The sequence below is a fragment of the Astatotilapia calliptera genome, chromosome 4 (genome assembly GCF_964374335.1).
Source record: "Astatotilapia calliptera chromosome 4, fAstCal68.1, whole genome shotgun sequence".
Taxonomy (NCBI): domain Eukaryota; kingdom Metazoa; phylum Chordata; class Actinopteri; order Cichliformes; family Cichlidae; genus Astatotilapia; species Astatotilapia calliptera.
Window position 1 is genome coordinate 35,025,357 of NC_137425.1, and position 19,945 is coordinate 35,045,301.

At 44.3% G+C, this 19,945-nt stretch overlaps 1 protein-coding gene and 1 long non-coding RNA gene across 3 annotated transcripts; both read left to right on the plus strand.

The window, feature by feature from the left end:
• The first annotated feature begins 837 nt into the window (after positions 1-837).
• LOC145428401 (uncharacterized) lies at positions 838-9,121 on the plus strand. Of its 2 annotated transcripts, none has more exons than XM_080300544.1 (2): positions 838-6,129; positions 6,346-8,170. In XM_080300544.1, the coding sequence occupies exons 1-2, from the start codon at positions 1,383-1,385 to the stop codon at positions 6,360-6,362; spliced, it is 4,764 nt and encodes a 1,587-aa protein (XP_080156670.1). In that variant the 5' UTR covers positions 838-1,382; the 3' UTR covers positions 6,363-8,170. The 2 variants fall into 2 exon arrangements, 1 of the variants encoding a protein (XP_080156670.1); XR_013908695.1 differs by adding an exon at positions 9,063-9,121 and having other exon boundaries at positions 839-6,509.
• A 7,122-nt stretch (positions 9,122-16,243) lies between these two features.
• Positions 16,244-16,896, plus strand: LOC145428403 (uncharacterized). The gene is made up of 2 exons (XR_013908697.1): positions 16,244-16,399; positions 16,634-16,896. It is a non-coding gene; the product is annotated as an uncharacterized LOC145428403 (long non-coding RNA).
• Positions 16,897-19,945: the final 3,049 nt, after the last annotated feature.

Genomic DNA, 19,945 nt, shown 5'->3' on the forward strand with positions numbered 1-19,945 from the left:
TGCTTGAAATGGAAATGATCATTTACTGTGAGGTGAGGTGTGGTTGGGGTGTGGACAGTAGTTGTGCTTTTGTAACGTTGAGGTATGGACAGCTACACACTGAGGCTTTGAGCCTCAGTCCTGCCTGTTCACATTTTATTCTGTAAAAACTAAATTTTCACTGCTTTTATAACCTTTAGTGGGGAGAACATAGCTAGGATTTAATGATTTAACAAATCTTTTGAATCCTTTGTCCTCCACAATGCTAAATAGCTGGGAGTCCTCAATCACCATGCTGACCAGGTCTTCATCTATTTGAGATTGTTCTCCTGAGGAAAGACAACAAAAACAAAGCACAAATATAAATATCACACACGTAACTTATAACAGTTGTATAATATTGTTATATCATTTAGTAACATTACTGCATGCTATATTATCATTGCATTTGATGGCTCACCTGGTCTTGCTCCACAATCGCTGTTCCCCTTATTCTCATGCAAAGCTCTGCAGTGCCTAAGCATGGATGAGGTGTTGTTGTTATATCCCAGCTCCCTGGCACATAGCAAACACTTCACCTTGTACAAAAGTACAGACAGCTTAACATAGGTTTTATTGCACCATCAGTATCATGACAATACATCTTCTTTAGAAATTTACATACCTTGTTGGGAGGAATAAGATCAAAATGTTCCCACACAGGGGAGGACATCCTCCTCTTCTTAGCTGGCTCCATTCTCTCCTGACTTTCTCTCCTCACTCTCATAAACCTCCAAACTGTCTCCAAACTCTCACTAACAACTCTCCATCAAACACCCACATTTTGATTGAAGTCTGAGGGGTTTATATTGCTGTCATATCTCGCGGCAAAGTTCGAACCACTTCATGAACCAGTCACGTGGTACAGCCGGGCAGCGAGGCTTCGGACGTCATCATTTTCAGCTCCTCCCATAAATGAAGCAAGCCTCGATACGCGCTTCGCGGAAACGCCCCCTCCAGTACTCGACACACGCTCCGAAGCCTCGATACAGAACGTCCCATCACTAGCAAAGGGGAGTGTCTAGCTGAGCGTAAGCTCCTCCTTCAGGCACTCATTTTTTATTTTTCCTTTATTATTTTCGGAGTAATCCCGGGTGGGGATTAGTTCCCTGTCGGGGGTAGGCTTGTCGGTGCTTTGTGCACTTGATGCTTAGCCTTTAAAGTTGCCTCGAGCCTGGTACACTCCAGAAGCTAACTAGGCTAAGATTTTAGTAGGCAGGTCTGGGGAGAGGGTCGGCGGTACTTTTATTTATTGGTTAACCTCTGGCCACACTTTTCCCGCCTGTTTTCTCATTTGTGTATTGGAGGTGGTGCTTCTTTGTTGTTATTGTTAGCCTCAGGTAGTTTTTTTGTTTTTAGAATTGATGGCTACCTTTGATATTGCCGTGTTTAATAAAAACCCCTCGCTTGTCCAACTGGACGCCTGTAGGAAGAGGGACTTGCATGAGGTGGCATCAGGTTATAGCATTTCTGTTTCCACAGCTCTGCGTAAGGCTGAGCTGAAAGCTGCTCTTGTGGCTGGCTTGGTGGAGAAAGGGATAGTGGCCTTGCCAGTATCTGCCAGTCCACTTGAGCATGGTGCAGCGTCTCAGCCTGTTCCGCAGGCGTCAGCTCAAGCTGTAGGTCCATTGGTGTCGACACCTGTTGGTCAGGGGCTGCCTGTGGACAAACCCATGACATTGCCTCGCTTCGAACCCCTCTCCATTGAATCAAGTGAAGGCTCGAAGCAGGATGCTAAGCTCCGTGTACGCCTGGCTCGTCTCCAGTTAGAGAAGGAGGACCGTGAGAGGGAGTTCCAGCTAAAGAAAGAGCTGGAGCTTAGGCGTTTAGACGCAGAGCTTGCTAGAGCCAGAGAGGTCGAATTGAGGAAGGTGGAGGTGGAGGCAGAGACAGCTGTGAGGTTGCGACAGCTGGAACTCCGGCAGGTTTCCCTTCCTCCGACCGCCTCCATTCGTCAGGCGGACACTCCGTTTGACGTAGGGAAAAACAGTCGTCTGGTTCCGATGTTCCGTGACACTGAGGTCGATAGCTACTTCGAGTCGTTTGAACGAATAGCCACGGCCTTGCACTGGCCACGGGATTCATGGGCCATTTTGCTCCAATGTAAGCTGGCGGGTAAGGCTCAAGAAGTTTGTTCCTCGTTGTCAGCTGAGGACAGCTTGGACTATGACAAGCTGAAAAGGGCTATCCTGCTGGCCTATGAGCTGGTCCCAGAAGCCTATAGGCAGCGTTTCCGGGGGTTGAGAAGAGGTCAGGGTCAGTCCTATCTTGATTTCGCCAGGGAAAAAGGTGTTCTTTTCGATCGGTGGTGTGCGGCCTGCAAAGCCACTGACCTGGCTTCGATCCGGGAACTAATGCTCATAGAGGAATTTAAGAACTGCATTGCTGAGCGCATCGCGGTATATATTAATGAACAGAAGGTTTCCTCGCTACAGCAGGCTGCGACGCTGGCTGATGAGTTCGCGCTCGTCCATAAAACCAGTGTCGGTAGGTGTGACCGGCGCGATGCCCCAGTGAAGGCTAGCGAGGTGCCAGTTGCACAGCACCCAAAGAGTGAGGTACTTGTGTTTCGTCCCAAGGCAGACCGAAAGTGTTTTTTCTGTTTTAAGTCTGGCCACCTGATCGCAGATTGTGAAGCTTACAGACGGAAACAATCAGTCTCGTCTTCACGTAAACCAAAAGGGGTTGGGCTGATTAAAACCATGCCTCCTGTCAGTAGGCCCCCTTCCCCTGAGACCCCGGATGAGTGTTTTAAGCCTTTCATTTTTAAGGGGATAGTTTCGCTTTCTGGTAAGACCGAGGATAAGCGTGAAGTGACCATTCTGCGTGATACTGGTGGCTCACAGTCCCTCATACTAGCTAGTGTGCTTGAATTTAATGAGAAGTCTGACTGTGACTCTAGCATCATTGTAAGAGGTGTTGGGATGAGTTTTGTGCCTGCTCCCCTCCATCGTATCTGGGTACAGAGTGAGCTGGTGAGTGGTTTCTTCTCAGTGGGTGTGCGGCCTTCTCTCCCGATTAATGGGGTGGATTTTATAATGGGAAATGATATCGCGGGTGGGAAAGTTTACCCTACCCCTGAGGTGACCAGCAATCCTGTTATAGAGCCTGTGTTAGATGCCCTCAGCCTGCAGCACCCGGATGTGTTCCCGGTGAGCGTTCTGACTCGTTCACGTGCCCAGCAACAAGGTGGGGGGGTTGATTTGTCAGATTCAGTGATCGGCTCTATTCTAGAGAAGGATGTGATGCCCTGCACCAATGAGGGAGATAATGGAGCCTTAGAGTTAGCTCACAGTGTGGTTGAGCCAGCTCCTGTGTCTGGAGCTCCTTTTCTGCTCACCCGGGAAGCACTTGTGACGGCTCAGAAAGAAGACCCTTCATTAGTTCAGTGTTTTACCGCAGCAGCTCAGGATAAGGGAGGTGAGGGGAGCAAGAGGCAGACATTTTTCGTTTGGGAAGGTTTATTGATGCGCAAGTGGACCCCAAGGCCTGGAGAAGACTGGAGCGTAGTGCGGCAGTTGGTGGTTCCGACCAGTCTGCGGTGGCATGTGCTGCAGTTAGCACATGATCACGCATGGTCAGGTCATTTGGGTGTCACTAAAACATATGACCGTATACTGCAGCATTTCTTTTGGCCGGCAATGAAAGCAGATGTAGTGCAGTTTTGTAACACCTGTCACACTTGCCAGCTTGTGGGTAAACCGAACCAGGCGGTGCCCCCCGCCCCCCTACGTCCTATCCCTGCTGTCGGTGAACCTTTTGAGCATATCCTGGTAGACTGTGTTGGCCCCTTACCAAAGACGCGGGCAGGGAATCAGTTCTTGTTAACCATAATGTGTGTGTCCACTCGATACCCAGAGGCGATTCCTCTGCGGAAAATCACGACAGCAAGCATTACCAAAGCACTAGTCAAATTCTTTACCACCTTTGGCCTCCCGAAAACCGTGCAGACAGATCAGGGTACCAATTTCATGTCCAGGGATTTTAATCGGACTCTACGGTCCCTTGGAGTTTCTCATTCTGTGTCTAGTGCTTACCACCCAGAGTCACAAGGTGCACTGGAGCGGTGGCATCAAACTCTCAAGGCGATGTTGAGTAAGTATTGCCACGACACTGGAAAAAGCTGGGATGAAGGGGTCCCTTTTGTATTGTTCGCTATACGTGATGTGAAGCAGGAGTCTTTGGGGTTCAGCCCAGCTACCCTGGTGTTTGGACATGACATGCGGGGTCCGCTAAAGGTGCTGAAGGAGAGTTTTCTCAGTGGTTGTGTGCCTAAAACTACTGTGATGGAGTTTGTAAAAACATGCAAGGACAGGTGGCAACGGGCTACTTTGTTAGCAAAAGAGGCTCTCTGTGTATCCCAGGCAAACATGAAAAAACGATGTGATCAAAAAGCAGTGGAAAGACAGTTCCAGCCTGGGGACAAAGTTCTTGTGTTGTTGCCCGTGCCCAGTTCTGCCCTCATGGCTCGTTTCTCAGGCCCCTATGTGATAGTGAAAAAAGTGTCTGACACCAACTATATTCTCAACACCCCAGAACGCAGAAGGAAGACTCGCCTATGCCATGTCAACATGTTGAAACCATACCATACCAGAGACACCAGCATGACAGAATCATCAGACACTGCTGGGACGGCTGTCCCCGGTTCAGTCCCTGTTGCCCTGCTAAGTGTTGAAGTTAAGGGTGATGATGATCTGGGTACCCTTTCTGAGGGACAGCAATGTGGGCGGTTGTCAAATTCCGTTTTTTTAGCTAAGGCCGAGGCCAACCTATCTCACCTTCCTCCGTCCCAGTGTAAAGAGGTACTTGACTTGCTGCACTCCTACCTGTCTCTTTTTAGTGACGTACCCTCGCGTACCCACGTTTGTGAGCATGACATTGACGTTGGAGACGCAGTCCCAATCAAGCAGCATGCATATCGTTGCCCCTTCGCCAAACGTGAGGTCATGAAAGAAGAAGTTGAGTACTTAGTAGAAAACGGCTTGGCACAACCTAGTTGTAGCCCCTGGAGCTCCCCATGTCTACTAACACCTAAGTCTGATGGCACACCCCGTTTCTGCACAGATTATCGGAAGGTAAACGCTGTAACGGTCTCTGACTCTTTTCCGCTTCCTCGTATGGAAGACTGCATTGACAGCATCGGCCCTGCCAAATTCATCACCAAACTCGATCTCCTTAAAGGCTACTGGCAGGTGCCTCTCACTCCCAGAGCTTCAGAGATTTCCGCATTTGTCACCCCTGACCACTTCATGCAATACACAGTAATGGCCTTTGGCATGAAAAATGCCCCAGCTACTTTTCAACGACTGATGCAGTTGGTGTTGGGAGATGTGCCCCAGTGCAATGTGTATCTAGATGATGTGGTGCTGTACACAGACACATGGGCAGATCATATGTCCCTTCTGAGGACAGTGTTTCAGCGGCTAGCCGAGGCCTCGTTGACCCTCAATCTCGCTAAGTGTGAGTTTGGTAAGGCAACCGTCACTTACCTAGGTAAGCAGGTGGGGTTTGGGCAGGTCCGCCCAGTGGAGGCGAAGGTTGCTGCAATCCTGGACTACCCGAGTCCAGCCACCAGACGGGAACTAAGGCGGTTCCTAGGGATGACCGGATATTACCGGTGTTTCTGTAAGAACTTTTCTGTGGTCGTGACCCCGCTAACCAAACTGTGTAGCCCAAAGGTGCCTTTTGAATGGTCAGTTGAATGCCAGCATGCCTTTGAGTCGGCAAAATCTCTTCTGTGCAGCACCCCTGTATTGGCAGCTCCAAACTTCTCTCGCCCCTTTAAGCTAGAGGTCGATGCCAGTGCCACCGGAGCCGGGGCAGTCCTGCTGCAGGATGATGAGGAAGGTGTGTGCCATCCGGTCTGTTATTTCTCTGCAAAGTTCAAACCCCATCAACTGAACTACTCTACCATAGAGAAGGAAGCCTTAGCTCTGCTTCTAGCTCTGCAGCACTTTGAAGTGTATGTGGGCTCCAGCGCTTCCCCGGTGACCGTGTTCACAGACCACAACCCCCTTGTTTTTCTGAACCGGATGTACAATCACAACCAGCGACTGATGCGCTGGGCACTCCTGGCCCAGGATTACAATCTGATGATCATACACAAGAAAGGTACTGACAATATAGTGGCTGATGCGCTCTCACGCAGCTCGCAATAGGTTGTTGTTGTTGTTATTTTGGTAGGGCTTCAATGTAAGGGGGGGGGGGAATGTTACGTTCTGTGAGGCTGTGGGAGTGTGTGGGTGGGGTGTTTGCCCACTCTCCCCGCCTCCACCCCTCTTGCCACTCCTACCCCTCTCTGTCTCTCTCACTCTCCTCTCTCCCCAGGACACAGCTGCTGCTGATTAGCCTCGTTTGCCACCTGACTCCAGTCAGCAATCATCCTCTGAGGCTATTTAAACTGGGGATGAGCTGTGAGCAGGGTGGCTTTTTCCTCGGTGGCTCTACGCGGTTCTGTGCTAGATTTTGGACAGACAGCCTCTTTCTGACCGGTGAGCAGACGGGCTTGTGGGCCCTGAGAGTGTCTCCCCGTGGTGGGGAGTAGGGTAGGAAGTGTGGGAAGTGCCTCCTTTTTTATTGTGTTTGTTTGGTAGTCCTCCTGCCTTTCGTGGCTGCGAGCGTTTTCTTTGTTTCTTTGGCGTTATTGGTAAGACGGCGTTGCCGGCCCTTTAAGTTAATGGTAACCTGTACCGTTTTGTAATAAAGTTTTATTGATGCAGAACAACTCTGTTTGTTTTCCTTTTTCATTCTGATTCCAGACTCATTTGTTACTGGTCCCCTCTCTCACATGCCTAGACCCCTTCGGGGGGAACGTAACAACTATAGATCAACTTAGTTCAGAATATATAAAGCATATAAACAGTTACAGCAATATGATGCAACAAACACAGCAGCTACTGATCCAAAATACTCAAAGCTTCATAGAACTGAAACCAACATTTATTTTAGCTCCATTCTGCTGCTGATACAGACTTTAGGTTTCTGAACATTAAACTTGTTGCTGCCTTTCATAGTGTGTAGCTTGAAGGCCCTGAGTACTCTGAGTACTTTCTCCCACACTGGAAACACTGGGATGATCACATTATGTGAACATTACCTAATAAGACTGATTCAGCACAGACAGTTATGTTAAACTTTCCTAGCAGTCCTTCACAAACAGGGAACAGTCTGTCTATTCTCTCCATCTGTCAGCTGCTGCTGGCTCTTCCTCCTCCTCTTCCTCACACACTGCTGAGTTTGTCCTGGTGGATCATCAGGGCTGCAAAGCCTCACAGATGATGTGCAGCAGTGGGTCCCTCAGTCTGTCCTCACTCTGGACACTTGCAGTCGTCACACATGGAAATCAAATGTGTGATAAGCTGCAGGATTCAAACACAAGTGTAACTTATAAACACATGTTCATACTTTTATTCCACAATCAGAGAGAAAGAAACAGAGAGAGAGTGCAGGACAGACAGACAGGTGACAGTCTCAGGTGTACACACTGCTACAAACAGGAGGATTTAGTGTTTGTGTTATTACGAGTGTAAACAAGAAGAGTTCCAGATGGTGCAGTGGACACATGTGTGACTGCTGTGATTAAAGCATCTTTCTTTCAGCTTAACGAGTGAACCGTCAGCTCGTTCAAACACACGTTAAAGTCCGTTTGGCTCGACACCACCGAACAGAGGCAGCAATATAACACAGCTAACATTAACAGTGCAGTGGATCCTGCTTGTGCCGTGATGTTCAGGACTGCAAACCGAGCAGCATCACTGACTTTCAGCTTGTTGTGTTTGTGGATATATGACTGACTTTAATTATCCACAAAATCATCAGATTCTCTGTCAGATTAAGGTCGACTATTGAACGGCGTATATTTTAAAGGCTTTAAAACCAAGTTAACGCTGAAAGTACAAACATCACTAATGTCACATAACTCTGCCGACAAGGCATAGCTATGGCTATGAAATGCTCTTTGTGTATCACTTCTTCATTATGAAAGATGTCATTAATGCACTAGTAATGTCTCATCTGGAGTATTGTTCAATCATTTGGTCAGCAGCTAATAAGACAGATCTTAACAGACTTCAGTTAGTCCAGAATAAGGCGTCCAGATTAGTGTGAAGATGTTCATACTATACTAATATTGATAAAATGCATAATAACCTTTCTTGGCTTCCTGTACAGGCTAAAATATTCTATGGCTTACTTGTAGTTCTAAAGAAAGCAATTCTGTTAAACACACCACATTTATTCTGCTCAGCTGCAGTATCCAGATGAAATACATCATCATATTACACAGTTTTCAACAAGCTGCAATTTAGTAAATGCTCGAGTTAAAAGTAACGTTTTGTAAAACTGTTACATTTAGAGCAACTTTTAAGTGGAATAAGTTGCCTTAAAAAATTAGAGAATTATTCAAAACTTCAATGAACACTTAAAAGCCGATTTACAGAGCTTTTAGTTGTTGTAAATATTGTAAGACATGATTTGTTTTTGAAATTTGTGTAATGTGCCTCAATGTTATTGATATTATTATTATTGATTGCTTATATTTGAACAATTGTGAAACCTCACTGTGGATGTAAGAGTGCAATTATGTGGATATCTTGAATCCACTTTATTGTGTAATATTTTATGTGAGTATTTGACGGAAGACGAGCAACATCTGTTGTGGAAGCTAACGGGGTTCCTTTAGAATAAACAAACATAGGATTTATTATCACTGAATAATTCTGTATAAATCTATACAAATTATAGAAATATGTAATAGGAAACAACAAAATAATCTAAATTATAAAATAATGTGTGTGTGTGTGTGTGTGTGTGTGTGTGTGTGTGTGTGCATGATTTTAGTGTTTGAACAGTCATGAATTATCTTTAACAGCAGGTTGGATGTAATGTGTTAGAACTACCAGCAGGTGGGGATAAGAGACCTTTAAGGTGTTTGGTGCCACGCTCCACCTTCAGGTTTAAAACTAGTGTTAATGGAGTTTGAAGGTTGAGTTTGTTCCACGACTGCATTTCACTCACTGCCTCTGTTTGTATCTCTGTCACTGCAGGACCAACATGGAGCCAGAAGTCAGCGCTCTCAGGAGGCCGACAAACCTCACAGAAGAAAGGGAGAGAAAAAACACACCTGTGACGAGTGTGGGATGGAGTTTACTCTGAAGGCTTCACTAAAACAGCATCAGGTCATCCACACTGGAGAGAGACCGTTCAGCTGTGAACAGTGTGGAAAGTCTTTTTCCTGGATGCGTTGCCTAAAAACACACCAACTCATCCACAGTGGAGTTAAAGCGTACAGCTGTGATCAGTGTGGCAGAGCTTTTACTCGCAGTAGCCACTTACAGAGGCATCTAGTTACCCACTCTGGAATTAAGGCATACAGCTGTGATCAGTGTGGCAGAGCTTTTACTCACAGTAGCAGCTTACAGAGTCATCTAGTTACCCACTCTGGAATTAAGGCATACAGCTGTGATCAGTGTGGCAGAGCTTTTACTCGCAGTAGCCACTTACAGAGGCATCTAGTTACCCACTCTGGAATTAAGGCATACAGCTGTGATCAGTGTGGCAGAGCTTTTACTCACAGTAGCAGCTTACAGAGTCATCTAGTTACCCACTCTGGAATTAAGGCATACAGCTGTGATCAGTGTGGCAGAGCTTTTACTCGCAGTAGCCACTTACAGAGGCATCTAGTTACCCACTCTGGAATTAAGGCATACAGCTGTGATCAGTGTGGCAGAGCTTTTACTCACAGTAGCCACTTACAGAGGCATCTAGTTACCCACTCTGGAATTAAGGCATACAGCTGTGATCAGTGTGGCAGAGCTTTTACTCACAGTAGCAGCTTACAGAGTCATCTAGTTACCCACTCTGGAATTAAGGCATACAGCTGTGATCAGTGTGGCAGAGCTTTTACTCGCAGTAGCCACTTACAGAGGCATCTAGTTACCCACTCTGGAATTAAGCCATACAGCTGTGATCAGTGTGGCAGAGCTTTTACTCGCAGTAGCCACTTACAGAGTCATCTAGTTACCCACTCTGGAATTAAGGCATACAGCTGTGATCAGTGTGGCAGAGCTTTTACTCGCAGTAGCCACTTACAGAGTCATCTAGTTACCCACTCTGGAATTAAGGCATACAGCTGTGACGAGTGTGGGAAGGGTTTTACTGAGAAGGCTTCACTAAAACATCATCAGGTCATCCACACTGGAGAGAGACCGTTCAGCTGTAACATGTGTGGAAAGTCTTTTTCCTTGAAGCGTTCCCTAAAAAGACACCAACTCATCCACAGTGGTGTTAAAGCGTACAGCTGTGATCAGTGTGGCAGAGCTTTTACTCGCAGTAGCAGCTTACAGAAGCATCTAGTTACCCACTCTGGAATTAAGGCATACAGCTGTGACATCTGTGGAAAAACTTTCAGCCAAAGAGGGAACCGAAATGAACACCTACGCATTCACACCAGACATGTGTACTGCTGTGAACAGTGTGGCAAATACTTTACAACAGACGCACAGTTACAACAACACATGTTTACCCACACTGAGGAGAGACCTTATCAATGTGACCTGTGTGAGAAGACTTTTAAATCTCCACGTCACCTGAGACAACACCAACAGATCCACACCAGAAAGAGACTCTACAAGTGCAGCTACTGTGAGGTATGTATTTATATTGTTATCTTGTCATTTTAGCCTGACTGTTTGGAACAACTCTGCTCATTAAACTGTGTTAGCATGTTAGCAATTCTACTGCATGGAAAAGCAGCTCTGAGTGATTATTCAGATTTTCCTTTCAGTTATCATTTTAGTATTACTGTAGTATTATGGTGGTAGTATTGTAGTTATTGCAGCCCAGTAAACTGAGTGTGTTAACTGAAACAGTCAAATGTAGTTGGACGTCTGCAGAGATGCTCTTTATTTCAGGCGACGTTCAGGATACAAATGTTGAAGGACTGACTTACACTGTCTTTGTGTCTTTGTTTAGAAGCAGAGCGACACAGATGGATCCAGTTCTCAACCCTGTCATCACCGTGGTGGTGGGAAAGACTTTCTTTGTGACCTCTGTGGAAAAATCTTCAGTCAGCAAAATACCCTAAAAGTACATCAACGTAGACACACTGGAGACAAACTGAAATACTGCAAAGAATGTGGGAGAAGCTTCCCCACATCAGGTGGATTAAAAACACATGAACTGATTCACAGTGGGGTTAAAAAGCACCTCTGTGATCAGTGTGGGTCATCCTTCACCACTGAAGGTGAACTTAAAAGACACAAACGAGTCCACACAGGAGAGAAACCACACAAGTGCAGACACTGTGAGAGAAGCTTCTCACATTCACATGGTCGTAACAGGCATGAACGTACGCACATGGAAGGAAACTACAGCTGTGACCAGTGTGACAAGAGCTTCAGGAATCTCAGTTCATACTCTGCACACAAACGATCCCACGTTACTAATAAACTGTTTCACTGTTACCAATGTGCCCAAACATTCACCTCATTGTCTGCTCTGTGCAAACATCAGCGCGATCACTCAGGGCTGAAATCACTCCCATCACTGGATCACAGTGAATCTGAAGACACAGAAAGATCCTCTGGTTTCTGTGTCAGACTCAAAAAGCTTGAGATCAGGCTCCACAGAGTTCAGATAGAATCATTTAAACTTGTGTTGAACTGAACTGGTTGCTGGGCTGAACTTCTACATAATACAGATCTACATGGGATCTTCTTTTCTGTTGTTTTACTGAGTCAGTTTTGTCCTTTTTTCTCTGTCCTGGTTTTGCTCGTCTGTAAATGATTGAAACTCAGTCAAATAGTTCATTGTTCTCCAGCAAAACGTTTTGGAAACTCATGTTTAACCTTTGAAACTCTGACATGTTTTAGCACACAAGGCTTCATCGGGGAGTTCACTCATGATTGGACCATGAGAACAAAGGATTTTAGTTCTTTCAAAGAGAGTCTTGGAGATGTTTGATGTTTCTGTTTTTCTGAAACCACCTGAAAGAAAAACTATTTTTCTTGCTTTATGTAGTGTGGAAGTTTTTAATGTTTCTTCATCTGTGATGTTCTTGAATGTGTTCACGTGAAGATGGTACAAATAAACTGTCCTTTCAGCTTTAGCTCCTAATTTATTCATTATTTATGGATGTAGCACAGCAGCCGTCTCTTGATTAACACATGGAGGGCTCGGGATCTGATGGTGTCGTCTCCCTAATTTGCCCACTCAGTAAATCTCACTCATGGCCAAGAAATTGAAATAAACCTTGTTTCCCTGCTGGATAGTGATCCACTGTAACTCTGCTCCTCCTTCCTGTTTAGGATTTCTGTGGCTGAAGTAAAATTCCCTCTTTTACCAACCCGTTCTCACTCCCGACGCGTAAAATAATGACGATTTGTCACGTCCCTTAACTTCTCATGCTGACGCCTAAGGTACCCTTCCACGTTTTTATGTGACGCTGTGGGTTGTCAATTCATTCCAATATGAACGTGCTCGCGGCGATCAGAGATGCTTCGAGCAGAGGCTCCAGCCATCCATTTACTCCAATAATAACCCCGTCACGGCGAAACATGACGCCGTGAAGCACAATCTAACTGGAGACCCAGGGACCCTCTCCGCGAACGGGTTTTTCTCCCTAATTTAATGCTTTCTTTTAATGACATCGTTAACATTTCTCAACAAAAACACGTGAAAGTATCACTGATAATTCAACAATAAAATGGCTTCATGTTGTGGCCATCACACAGTGTTTTCCAAACTGATTCACGATCTGAAAGTGCGCAGATTTAACGTACATAATCCTTTGTTAGGTTTATTATTTTCATTTCACACGTAAAACACATTTATAGATTCATTCACCACTCCTGTTAGTTTTGGATGCGCTCGGCTCCAGCCAATCAGACGCAACCTGTGTAAGCAAAGGCTGACGGGAGAACGGAGAGACCCATTTATAAGAATAAGAAAATGAGGCGGAACTGATTGATTCTAATGCAGGTATGTAAAAAATACATATATTTAACATAATACCTTGATGTGTGTTTCAAAGTTTGTTTTTTCATAAACGCTTCAAACAAACAGAGGTAAACGTTATGTTATTTGAATTGTTGTTTAAAGTTTATGTCAAATTAAGTTGGTTAACTTAAGATGTTTGATAATCTTTGCTTTAATCATGGACTGTATTTTAGGTGTTCCCTTTTTTCCTTGTTAATTGCGTAGAATGATGCACGGAGTGAACCTCAGCCAAGACCAGTGCGCTGGAAAACACGTGACAGACAGGGAGCTTTTATTCCTCAAAGACCATCAACCAGTCGAAGTACTAGTTGCATGCCACGTGGTCAGTGTTCACACAACCATTGATTTTATCTCACAACTTGTTTTCACCGAAGAATTTCAGTAAGTAAATATTCTTCATCCCCCCCCCCCCCCCCCCCCCCCCCCCAGTGTCCAGAGAGCAGCATCAATGTCCACGTGAAGAACCTGGTTATGTTGCCAGTGTCAACCCAACAAAAGGTACTTTACCTTCTTGTATATGTTGTGATTTCTGTTTACTTTTATATTTGTTGTTATAGTTGAGTTATGCAGGGCTTTTGTGGAGTCCTAAGAAACATACTGCCCAGAGTGTTTTTCACTTTGTGGAAGAGTTTCTTCCTTTCTTTATTTTTTTTCTGTTAGTGTGTGGAACTGAGGTGCTTCGTCAGGAGCTCCTTCAGTTGTTGGAGGATGGAGAAGAGGACGCAGCCATGACTTGTGAGACGTCGTCTGAGTCAGCTGCTACTCACTGGGCGATCAGAAATATGGTGTCCTCGCAAAAGTGGAAAGAGGCCAGGCCTTGTCTTATAGACAGTATGTTAGCTACTCTGGATCCACAGTCACACCGTGTGTGTCAGTGTGGCAAACAAGTAGTTGTGAGGTGCCTGGACTGCCTGTCTCTTCCATTCCTTTGTGCTGACTGTGATATTGCAGTTCACACACGCGTTGTCCTGCACAGCAGAGAGGCAGTAACAGGAGGGTTTTTGCAGCCTTCATCAGAGTTTCACAAGCCAATAGGTACAGTTTTTAAGTCTTGTGCATTTCTTGCTATGTATGAGTATGAGTGGGTGCTGTTATTGTATATTTATTGTGTATCAGTTAATTTCTAATTCTTTTTATATATATTGTGTGTTTTAATGTTAGTTCGGCTGTTGCCTGTGATTTTTATTTTGTGTTATCAGTGCTGTCCTGGGGAGATCTGAGGTCTTGTGTGACTCGAGGCTAATTCAGCTAATTGTTATGCATTTGTTTTAAAAAGTTTGTCCCTGATAGGGCTTCATCATGTCATGTCTTTTATGTTAAAATCTTTGAGTGTATAGGTCCCGGGGAAAGGGTTGTGCGGATCTTCATCTTGGACTGCAGCAAAGGAGTCGTCCAAAAAGTCCACTGGGAAGTTGGATGAGGAGGGCATGGAAATAGCTGTTTGTCGCCACGGAGTCCTCTTAGCTGCATTGAACATGTTTCGAGGGGAGATCTTTGCTTACCCCCTTTTTCTCCAGAGGAAGTTGGCAGCTAGCGTCCCAGGACATATTACGTTCCTTTGCTCCGATGTGGCCTGTAAATATTTCCCCTATTTAACCAAGGTGGCTCAGCAGTGCCCTGAGCTGAGGAACCTCTTGTCAATGCTTCCTCTTCTCTCCGTCATGCATGCAAAGCTCACACTTGGAAATGCGAGGTATACTGCAGCTTGTAGTCTTGGATACGTTTAAGACATTTTGTTATAAGGTTGAATGAATTCAGCAGTCATGTATTGTGACCTCCTTTCTATAGATCAAATGGGGAGGTGCGTTTCAGGATGGGGCCGGTTCAACAGTTGGAGAAGAGGTGGAACAAGTAAACAGTTTCCTGTCTAGGGCGGCCATCACAACGAAGTACATGTCTAAAGCAGGTGTGTGTCCGTGTCTGAGATTCCACTCAGTCTCCTGCTCATTCATTCTTATTTGTATACTAACTGAAATGCAGGGCGAACAGACATGCTGACCCTCCTGGCTTTGGGGTGGAACAAAAGGAAAGTGGAACAACTGGGCCGCACTTTGAGCCAGCGATATCTAAAGGTCATTTTTTCAACACCCATTTTAATGTGTGTGGTAATGGGGGGAAAACACCAGTACTCTTTTAATGTCAATATGAATGACATTTATGAATGCATTCTTAGATCATAAGGATCCTTAGAGAACAAGTGGAGCCTGAATGCGAGCAGAAATGAGCTGGGTGTGGATGACGACACACTGCAGCAATGGGCTGAAGGTGAGTCTCAATATAATGCACTCATGTATAACAATAGGACCCACCATGGCCTCATTAAAGAACTTAGAGTTAAGATCTTTCTGACAGTGTCAACAAACAATGAAAAATAAGCCTTGGAAAAGCAAATTTATGGCAGAGTTGTTGCGTTTCATCAAATTGGATAGAACCTGGGTTGAAATAATGTCGTACTAGTTGGTTTTATAAACCTGAACACCAACATACTTGTTATCTCATGATTATCATGAGATGGCAGCACATGAAGGCTCCAGATGTCTTATAATGAATGTCATCAAGTCAGTGATTACAGAGTCCAGTGTAGTTTGGTGACTGTTACTCATCCTGTGCTCTGATTAATATTCCTCTCACTTAGAAAGTGATCAAACTGATGGCAGCCTTGGAGCGTTGCAGGCACGAATAGAGGAGCTTGTCGTCATCATCAGAGTGCGAACACAAAGTCTTTACAGACAAAATGGTGTCCCAGTTTCTTTGAAACGGACCGTTTGATGCTGAGTTTGTACAGCTTGTGCAGCTACTTTGTAAACAGAATCAAATCAGATCCAGGTTTGTTTGAGCTGGATGTGATTTGTTCCAGCAAACAAATTGATGAGTGTAGATTAAAATGTAACTATATACATTATGTGAAGGTGTGAATTTTTTATGCTTATTTACAGATAGCAACAAGAGGCGACACAGAATTCGCAAGGTCATCTTAGTTGAGAAGAAACGCTTGGCGGCTGCTGTTGACGACTACAACAAGCTCGCTGAACCAACAAAGCAAATCGTATCCAGTGATGCCCTCATGCAGACCGATATTTGGCCCTGGCAGAGCACAAGTGAACGTAAGCTCTTGATTTCTAAATATCCTTTTTAAACAAACTCCCAGTATCTGAGCAGTAGTTGAATGTTTTGTTCTTGAATCATAATATGCTGCTATGTTTTCCCATCTGATGTTGTTAAACTGTAGCTGCTGCTGACCTCCGGACAAAGAGAAAGGTCTTTGAGAAGGTGATGGCTGTGAGGCGCCTGAGAGAGGAGGAGATGATGCTCTGCAGGGAGATGCAGCATCACTGGACAGTGTTGCGAATGCGTTCTGTGGTGTTGGGGACAATCTCCTCAGACTGTAAGCACTTTATTTATTTATAAATTTTTTTGATGAATCGATTGAAAATAAGAGCAGATGCTAAAGTCTTACTGGATCTTTTACCTATATCTAGATTGCTAGCTAACACTGCCTTCTCCCTTTTAAAAAAATGTTTAATTACAGCATCCTAATTCCTTGTGTTTATGAGGTGATGTTTTTTTTTGTTTGTTTTTTTTACTTTTCTCATATTTATTTGTTTTGTTCTTTTTACAGCCTCCTTTGTTGGCATGTCGGAGGATGCACAGAAGGGACTCTGTAGCCTGGTTTTAAAAAAACAAAGTGAACTGAAAGCTGAAATGCTCAAAGTAAAGGACGTGTACAAGAGAATCCTCAGCCACCAACCACTCCTGGAAATGGACTCGGAGGAGGAGGAGGACATTCCAGACGATGCCACTGAGAGTGATTTGAGCACTTCTGATGAAGACTGATTGTGTCATCATTGATGTTATGTTTGGTAAAATAAAAAGTTAATCACATCTCTGTTCAATGTGATTTTTCAACAGACATTTTACATTTTGAGAAGAAAAATGGAATTCCCTTGGTGCAGTTGTTTACCCTGAATCATTATTTCCCATCTAATTTAATGACTAGTGTACATGTTCAGATACGATAACATAATTTAATTTATGGGATGCTTTCTGGGCTGCTCAAATTATCACAAAATTTAAAAGCACCAGGCAGCACACTCACAAGGACATGTTTTGTTCAGTGTTTTGTCGAAGAAATCAACAAGTACAACTGAGATGTTTGCTGTAGTGGTGTGTTTGTTAAGAAGCATGCCAGCACACTGGTGAACTGACAGTCCCAGAATGCACCCGAGCCAGTGACTCGCCCCAGAGCAAATGAAATTGCTTATCTAGAAAGACAACCGTGATCAAAGAAGAAGTAAAAGAGTAGGGAACAAATGGTAAGGGAAGGTACTGTGGGGTAGGAAAGAAAGGCCAGAGCTGTGCAAAATGACCTCCAGCAGGCCACAAATGTGCACGTCTGCTCAAACGGTCAGAAATGGACTCCATGAGGGTGGTATGAGGGCCCGACGTCCACAGGTGGGGTTGTGCTTACAGCCCAACACCGTGCCGGATGTTTGGCATTTGCCAGACAACACAAAGATTGGCAACTTTGCCACTGGCGCCCTGTGCTCCTCACAGATGAAAGCAGGTTCACACTGAGCACTTGTGACAGTCTGGAGACGCCGTGGAGAACCTTCTGCTTCCTGCAACATCCTCCAGCATGAGTTTGGCAGTGGGTCAGTTTTGGTGTGGGGTGGCATTTCTTTGGGGAGCTGCACAGCCCTCCATGTGTTCGGCAGAGGTAGCCTGACTGCCATTAGGTACTGAGATGAGATCCTCAGACCCCTTGTGAGACCATATGCTGGTGCGGTTGGCCCCGGGTTCCTCCTAATGCAAGACAATCCTAGACCTCATGTGGCTGGAGTGTGTCAGCAGTTCCTGCAAGACGAAGGCATTGATGCTGTGGACTGGCCCGCCCATTCCCCAGAACTGAATCCATTTGAGGACATCTGGGACATCACGTCTCGCTCCATCCACCAACTGCACCACAAAATGTCCAGGAGTGGGCAGATGCTTTAGTCCTGGAGTCTGGGAGGAGATCCATCAGGAGAGCATCTGCCACTTCATCAGGAGCATGCCCAGGTGTTGTAGGGAGGTCATACAGGCATGTGGAGGCCACACAGACTAGTGAGCCTCATTTTGACATGTTTTGAGGACATTACATAAAACCAGATTAATGATTCTGTATTGCATTGATCAAGGAACCAACCCAATAGGAGCTAAAGGAATCCTCTTGACATTACTTCACTCAATAAGTTTATACTATGTTTAATGTGCATTTTCTTCATCAGTTTAGAACATAACATGTTAGCGCTCCCTGGTCCTTTTTGGAGACAGATCCTGAGACAGCAGGCAGCTATGGAGAACTCGTGTCAGCTGTGGTAATTAAGGAATACTTTGATTTAATATTGATTTCATCACAACTATCCTCAGGCACATATTCCTGGATATATACAATGACATAAGTAAACTCCCATTTTAGAATCATTGCCTTCTTTGATCTGACTTATTGCCTCAGACTTTGGCCCCGTGTCCCCAAAACTACAGAGAATCCATGACACTGGGTAAGAGGCCTTGATCATGTTATAAGTGAGAGAGTTTGGTGTAACAGTGGTTGAACATGCCAAATCAATCCACAACATACTGCCATTCCCCAGCTGTAACCTGCATATGCATCTAACCAAAATCCAGTACCACAGCCACATGATAGACGTACAGATGAGGTTAAAGGGCTGTCTCATTTTGCCAGATAGCTTCATCCCAAAAAAGATCAACATTCTTCAAAAACAAAAGTTTGTGAATATTTGCTTTTTTGCCAGGCCTAAACCAACCTGTTAAACTTATCAAATTATTGTCATAGATACGAACCTATTGATTGAAACAGAATAATCCATTCAAGCCTCCATCATCATCCACGATCACTGTTACTGTTCAGATTATTTTATCTCTGTTTTCCTCTAGAATGTTTTGAAAATCAGCATTTGATCAACAGACTTTTTAAAAGTTTATTTTGATCCTATTGTTTACGTGTGTAATAGCATTTTTATTGAAATTATGACAGGAAAACCCTCAATCAAATTGTATCTTTGATATCTAATAATAATATTAACCATAATGTTACATATGTAATATGTACACAATAATATTGTGCAAACAAACAAGAAAAATAGCAAAAAATGTCAATTTTTTTAATACCCTGTATATAAAAACCACATATGACCACAACTCCAAATGTGCAATTGTCACTGCATCTAAACATGACATATTACAAAAAGGTAGAAACATATAATATACAATATGTTCTGAAGCTGGTACTGGTGCAGTTAACTTTGCTTTAGGCTCCCATACACAGTAGGTGTTACTTACTATACGTGCAGTAATATGTTATAATAAGCAAGTCACTTCTATATTTATGAGCATGTAGACAATAATGTTGGCTGATATGTAAAACTATGAGATGTCGAGTGCAGGGAAGATATTATTGATCGATCAGATTCATGAATATGTTAGGTACTTAAGCCACAATTAGAGAGTGAAACAGAGACACTGGTTGAAATGTATAGTAAATATTTTATTTTGAACTTTTATGCTGAACTACAAGCTGTGAACTGTGCGATCTCTGCGACCTGTGGTGCCTGGTTTACTGTGTGTAAAACTGCGCAGGTTCCCATGTGTCATCCCACACTTTGCCACTGTCAGGAGAAAAACATAACAAACAACAACCACACACAAAATAGGACAATTTAGGTTGTGACATATGACAATTTTTTAGGATGAAATATCTTCTATATTCATGTCATGCTTTATACACCTTCATTGTAATATAAATTAATCAAATCAAGTCAGAGAGTATTAATATATGAAGCAGACGTCAAGCAGGACCACAGCAGCAGCCACGATCCATCGGAACCTGCTGGATGAGAGAGCACAGAAACTCCAGGGAAGAAGTTTAGTT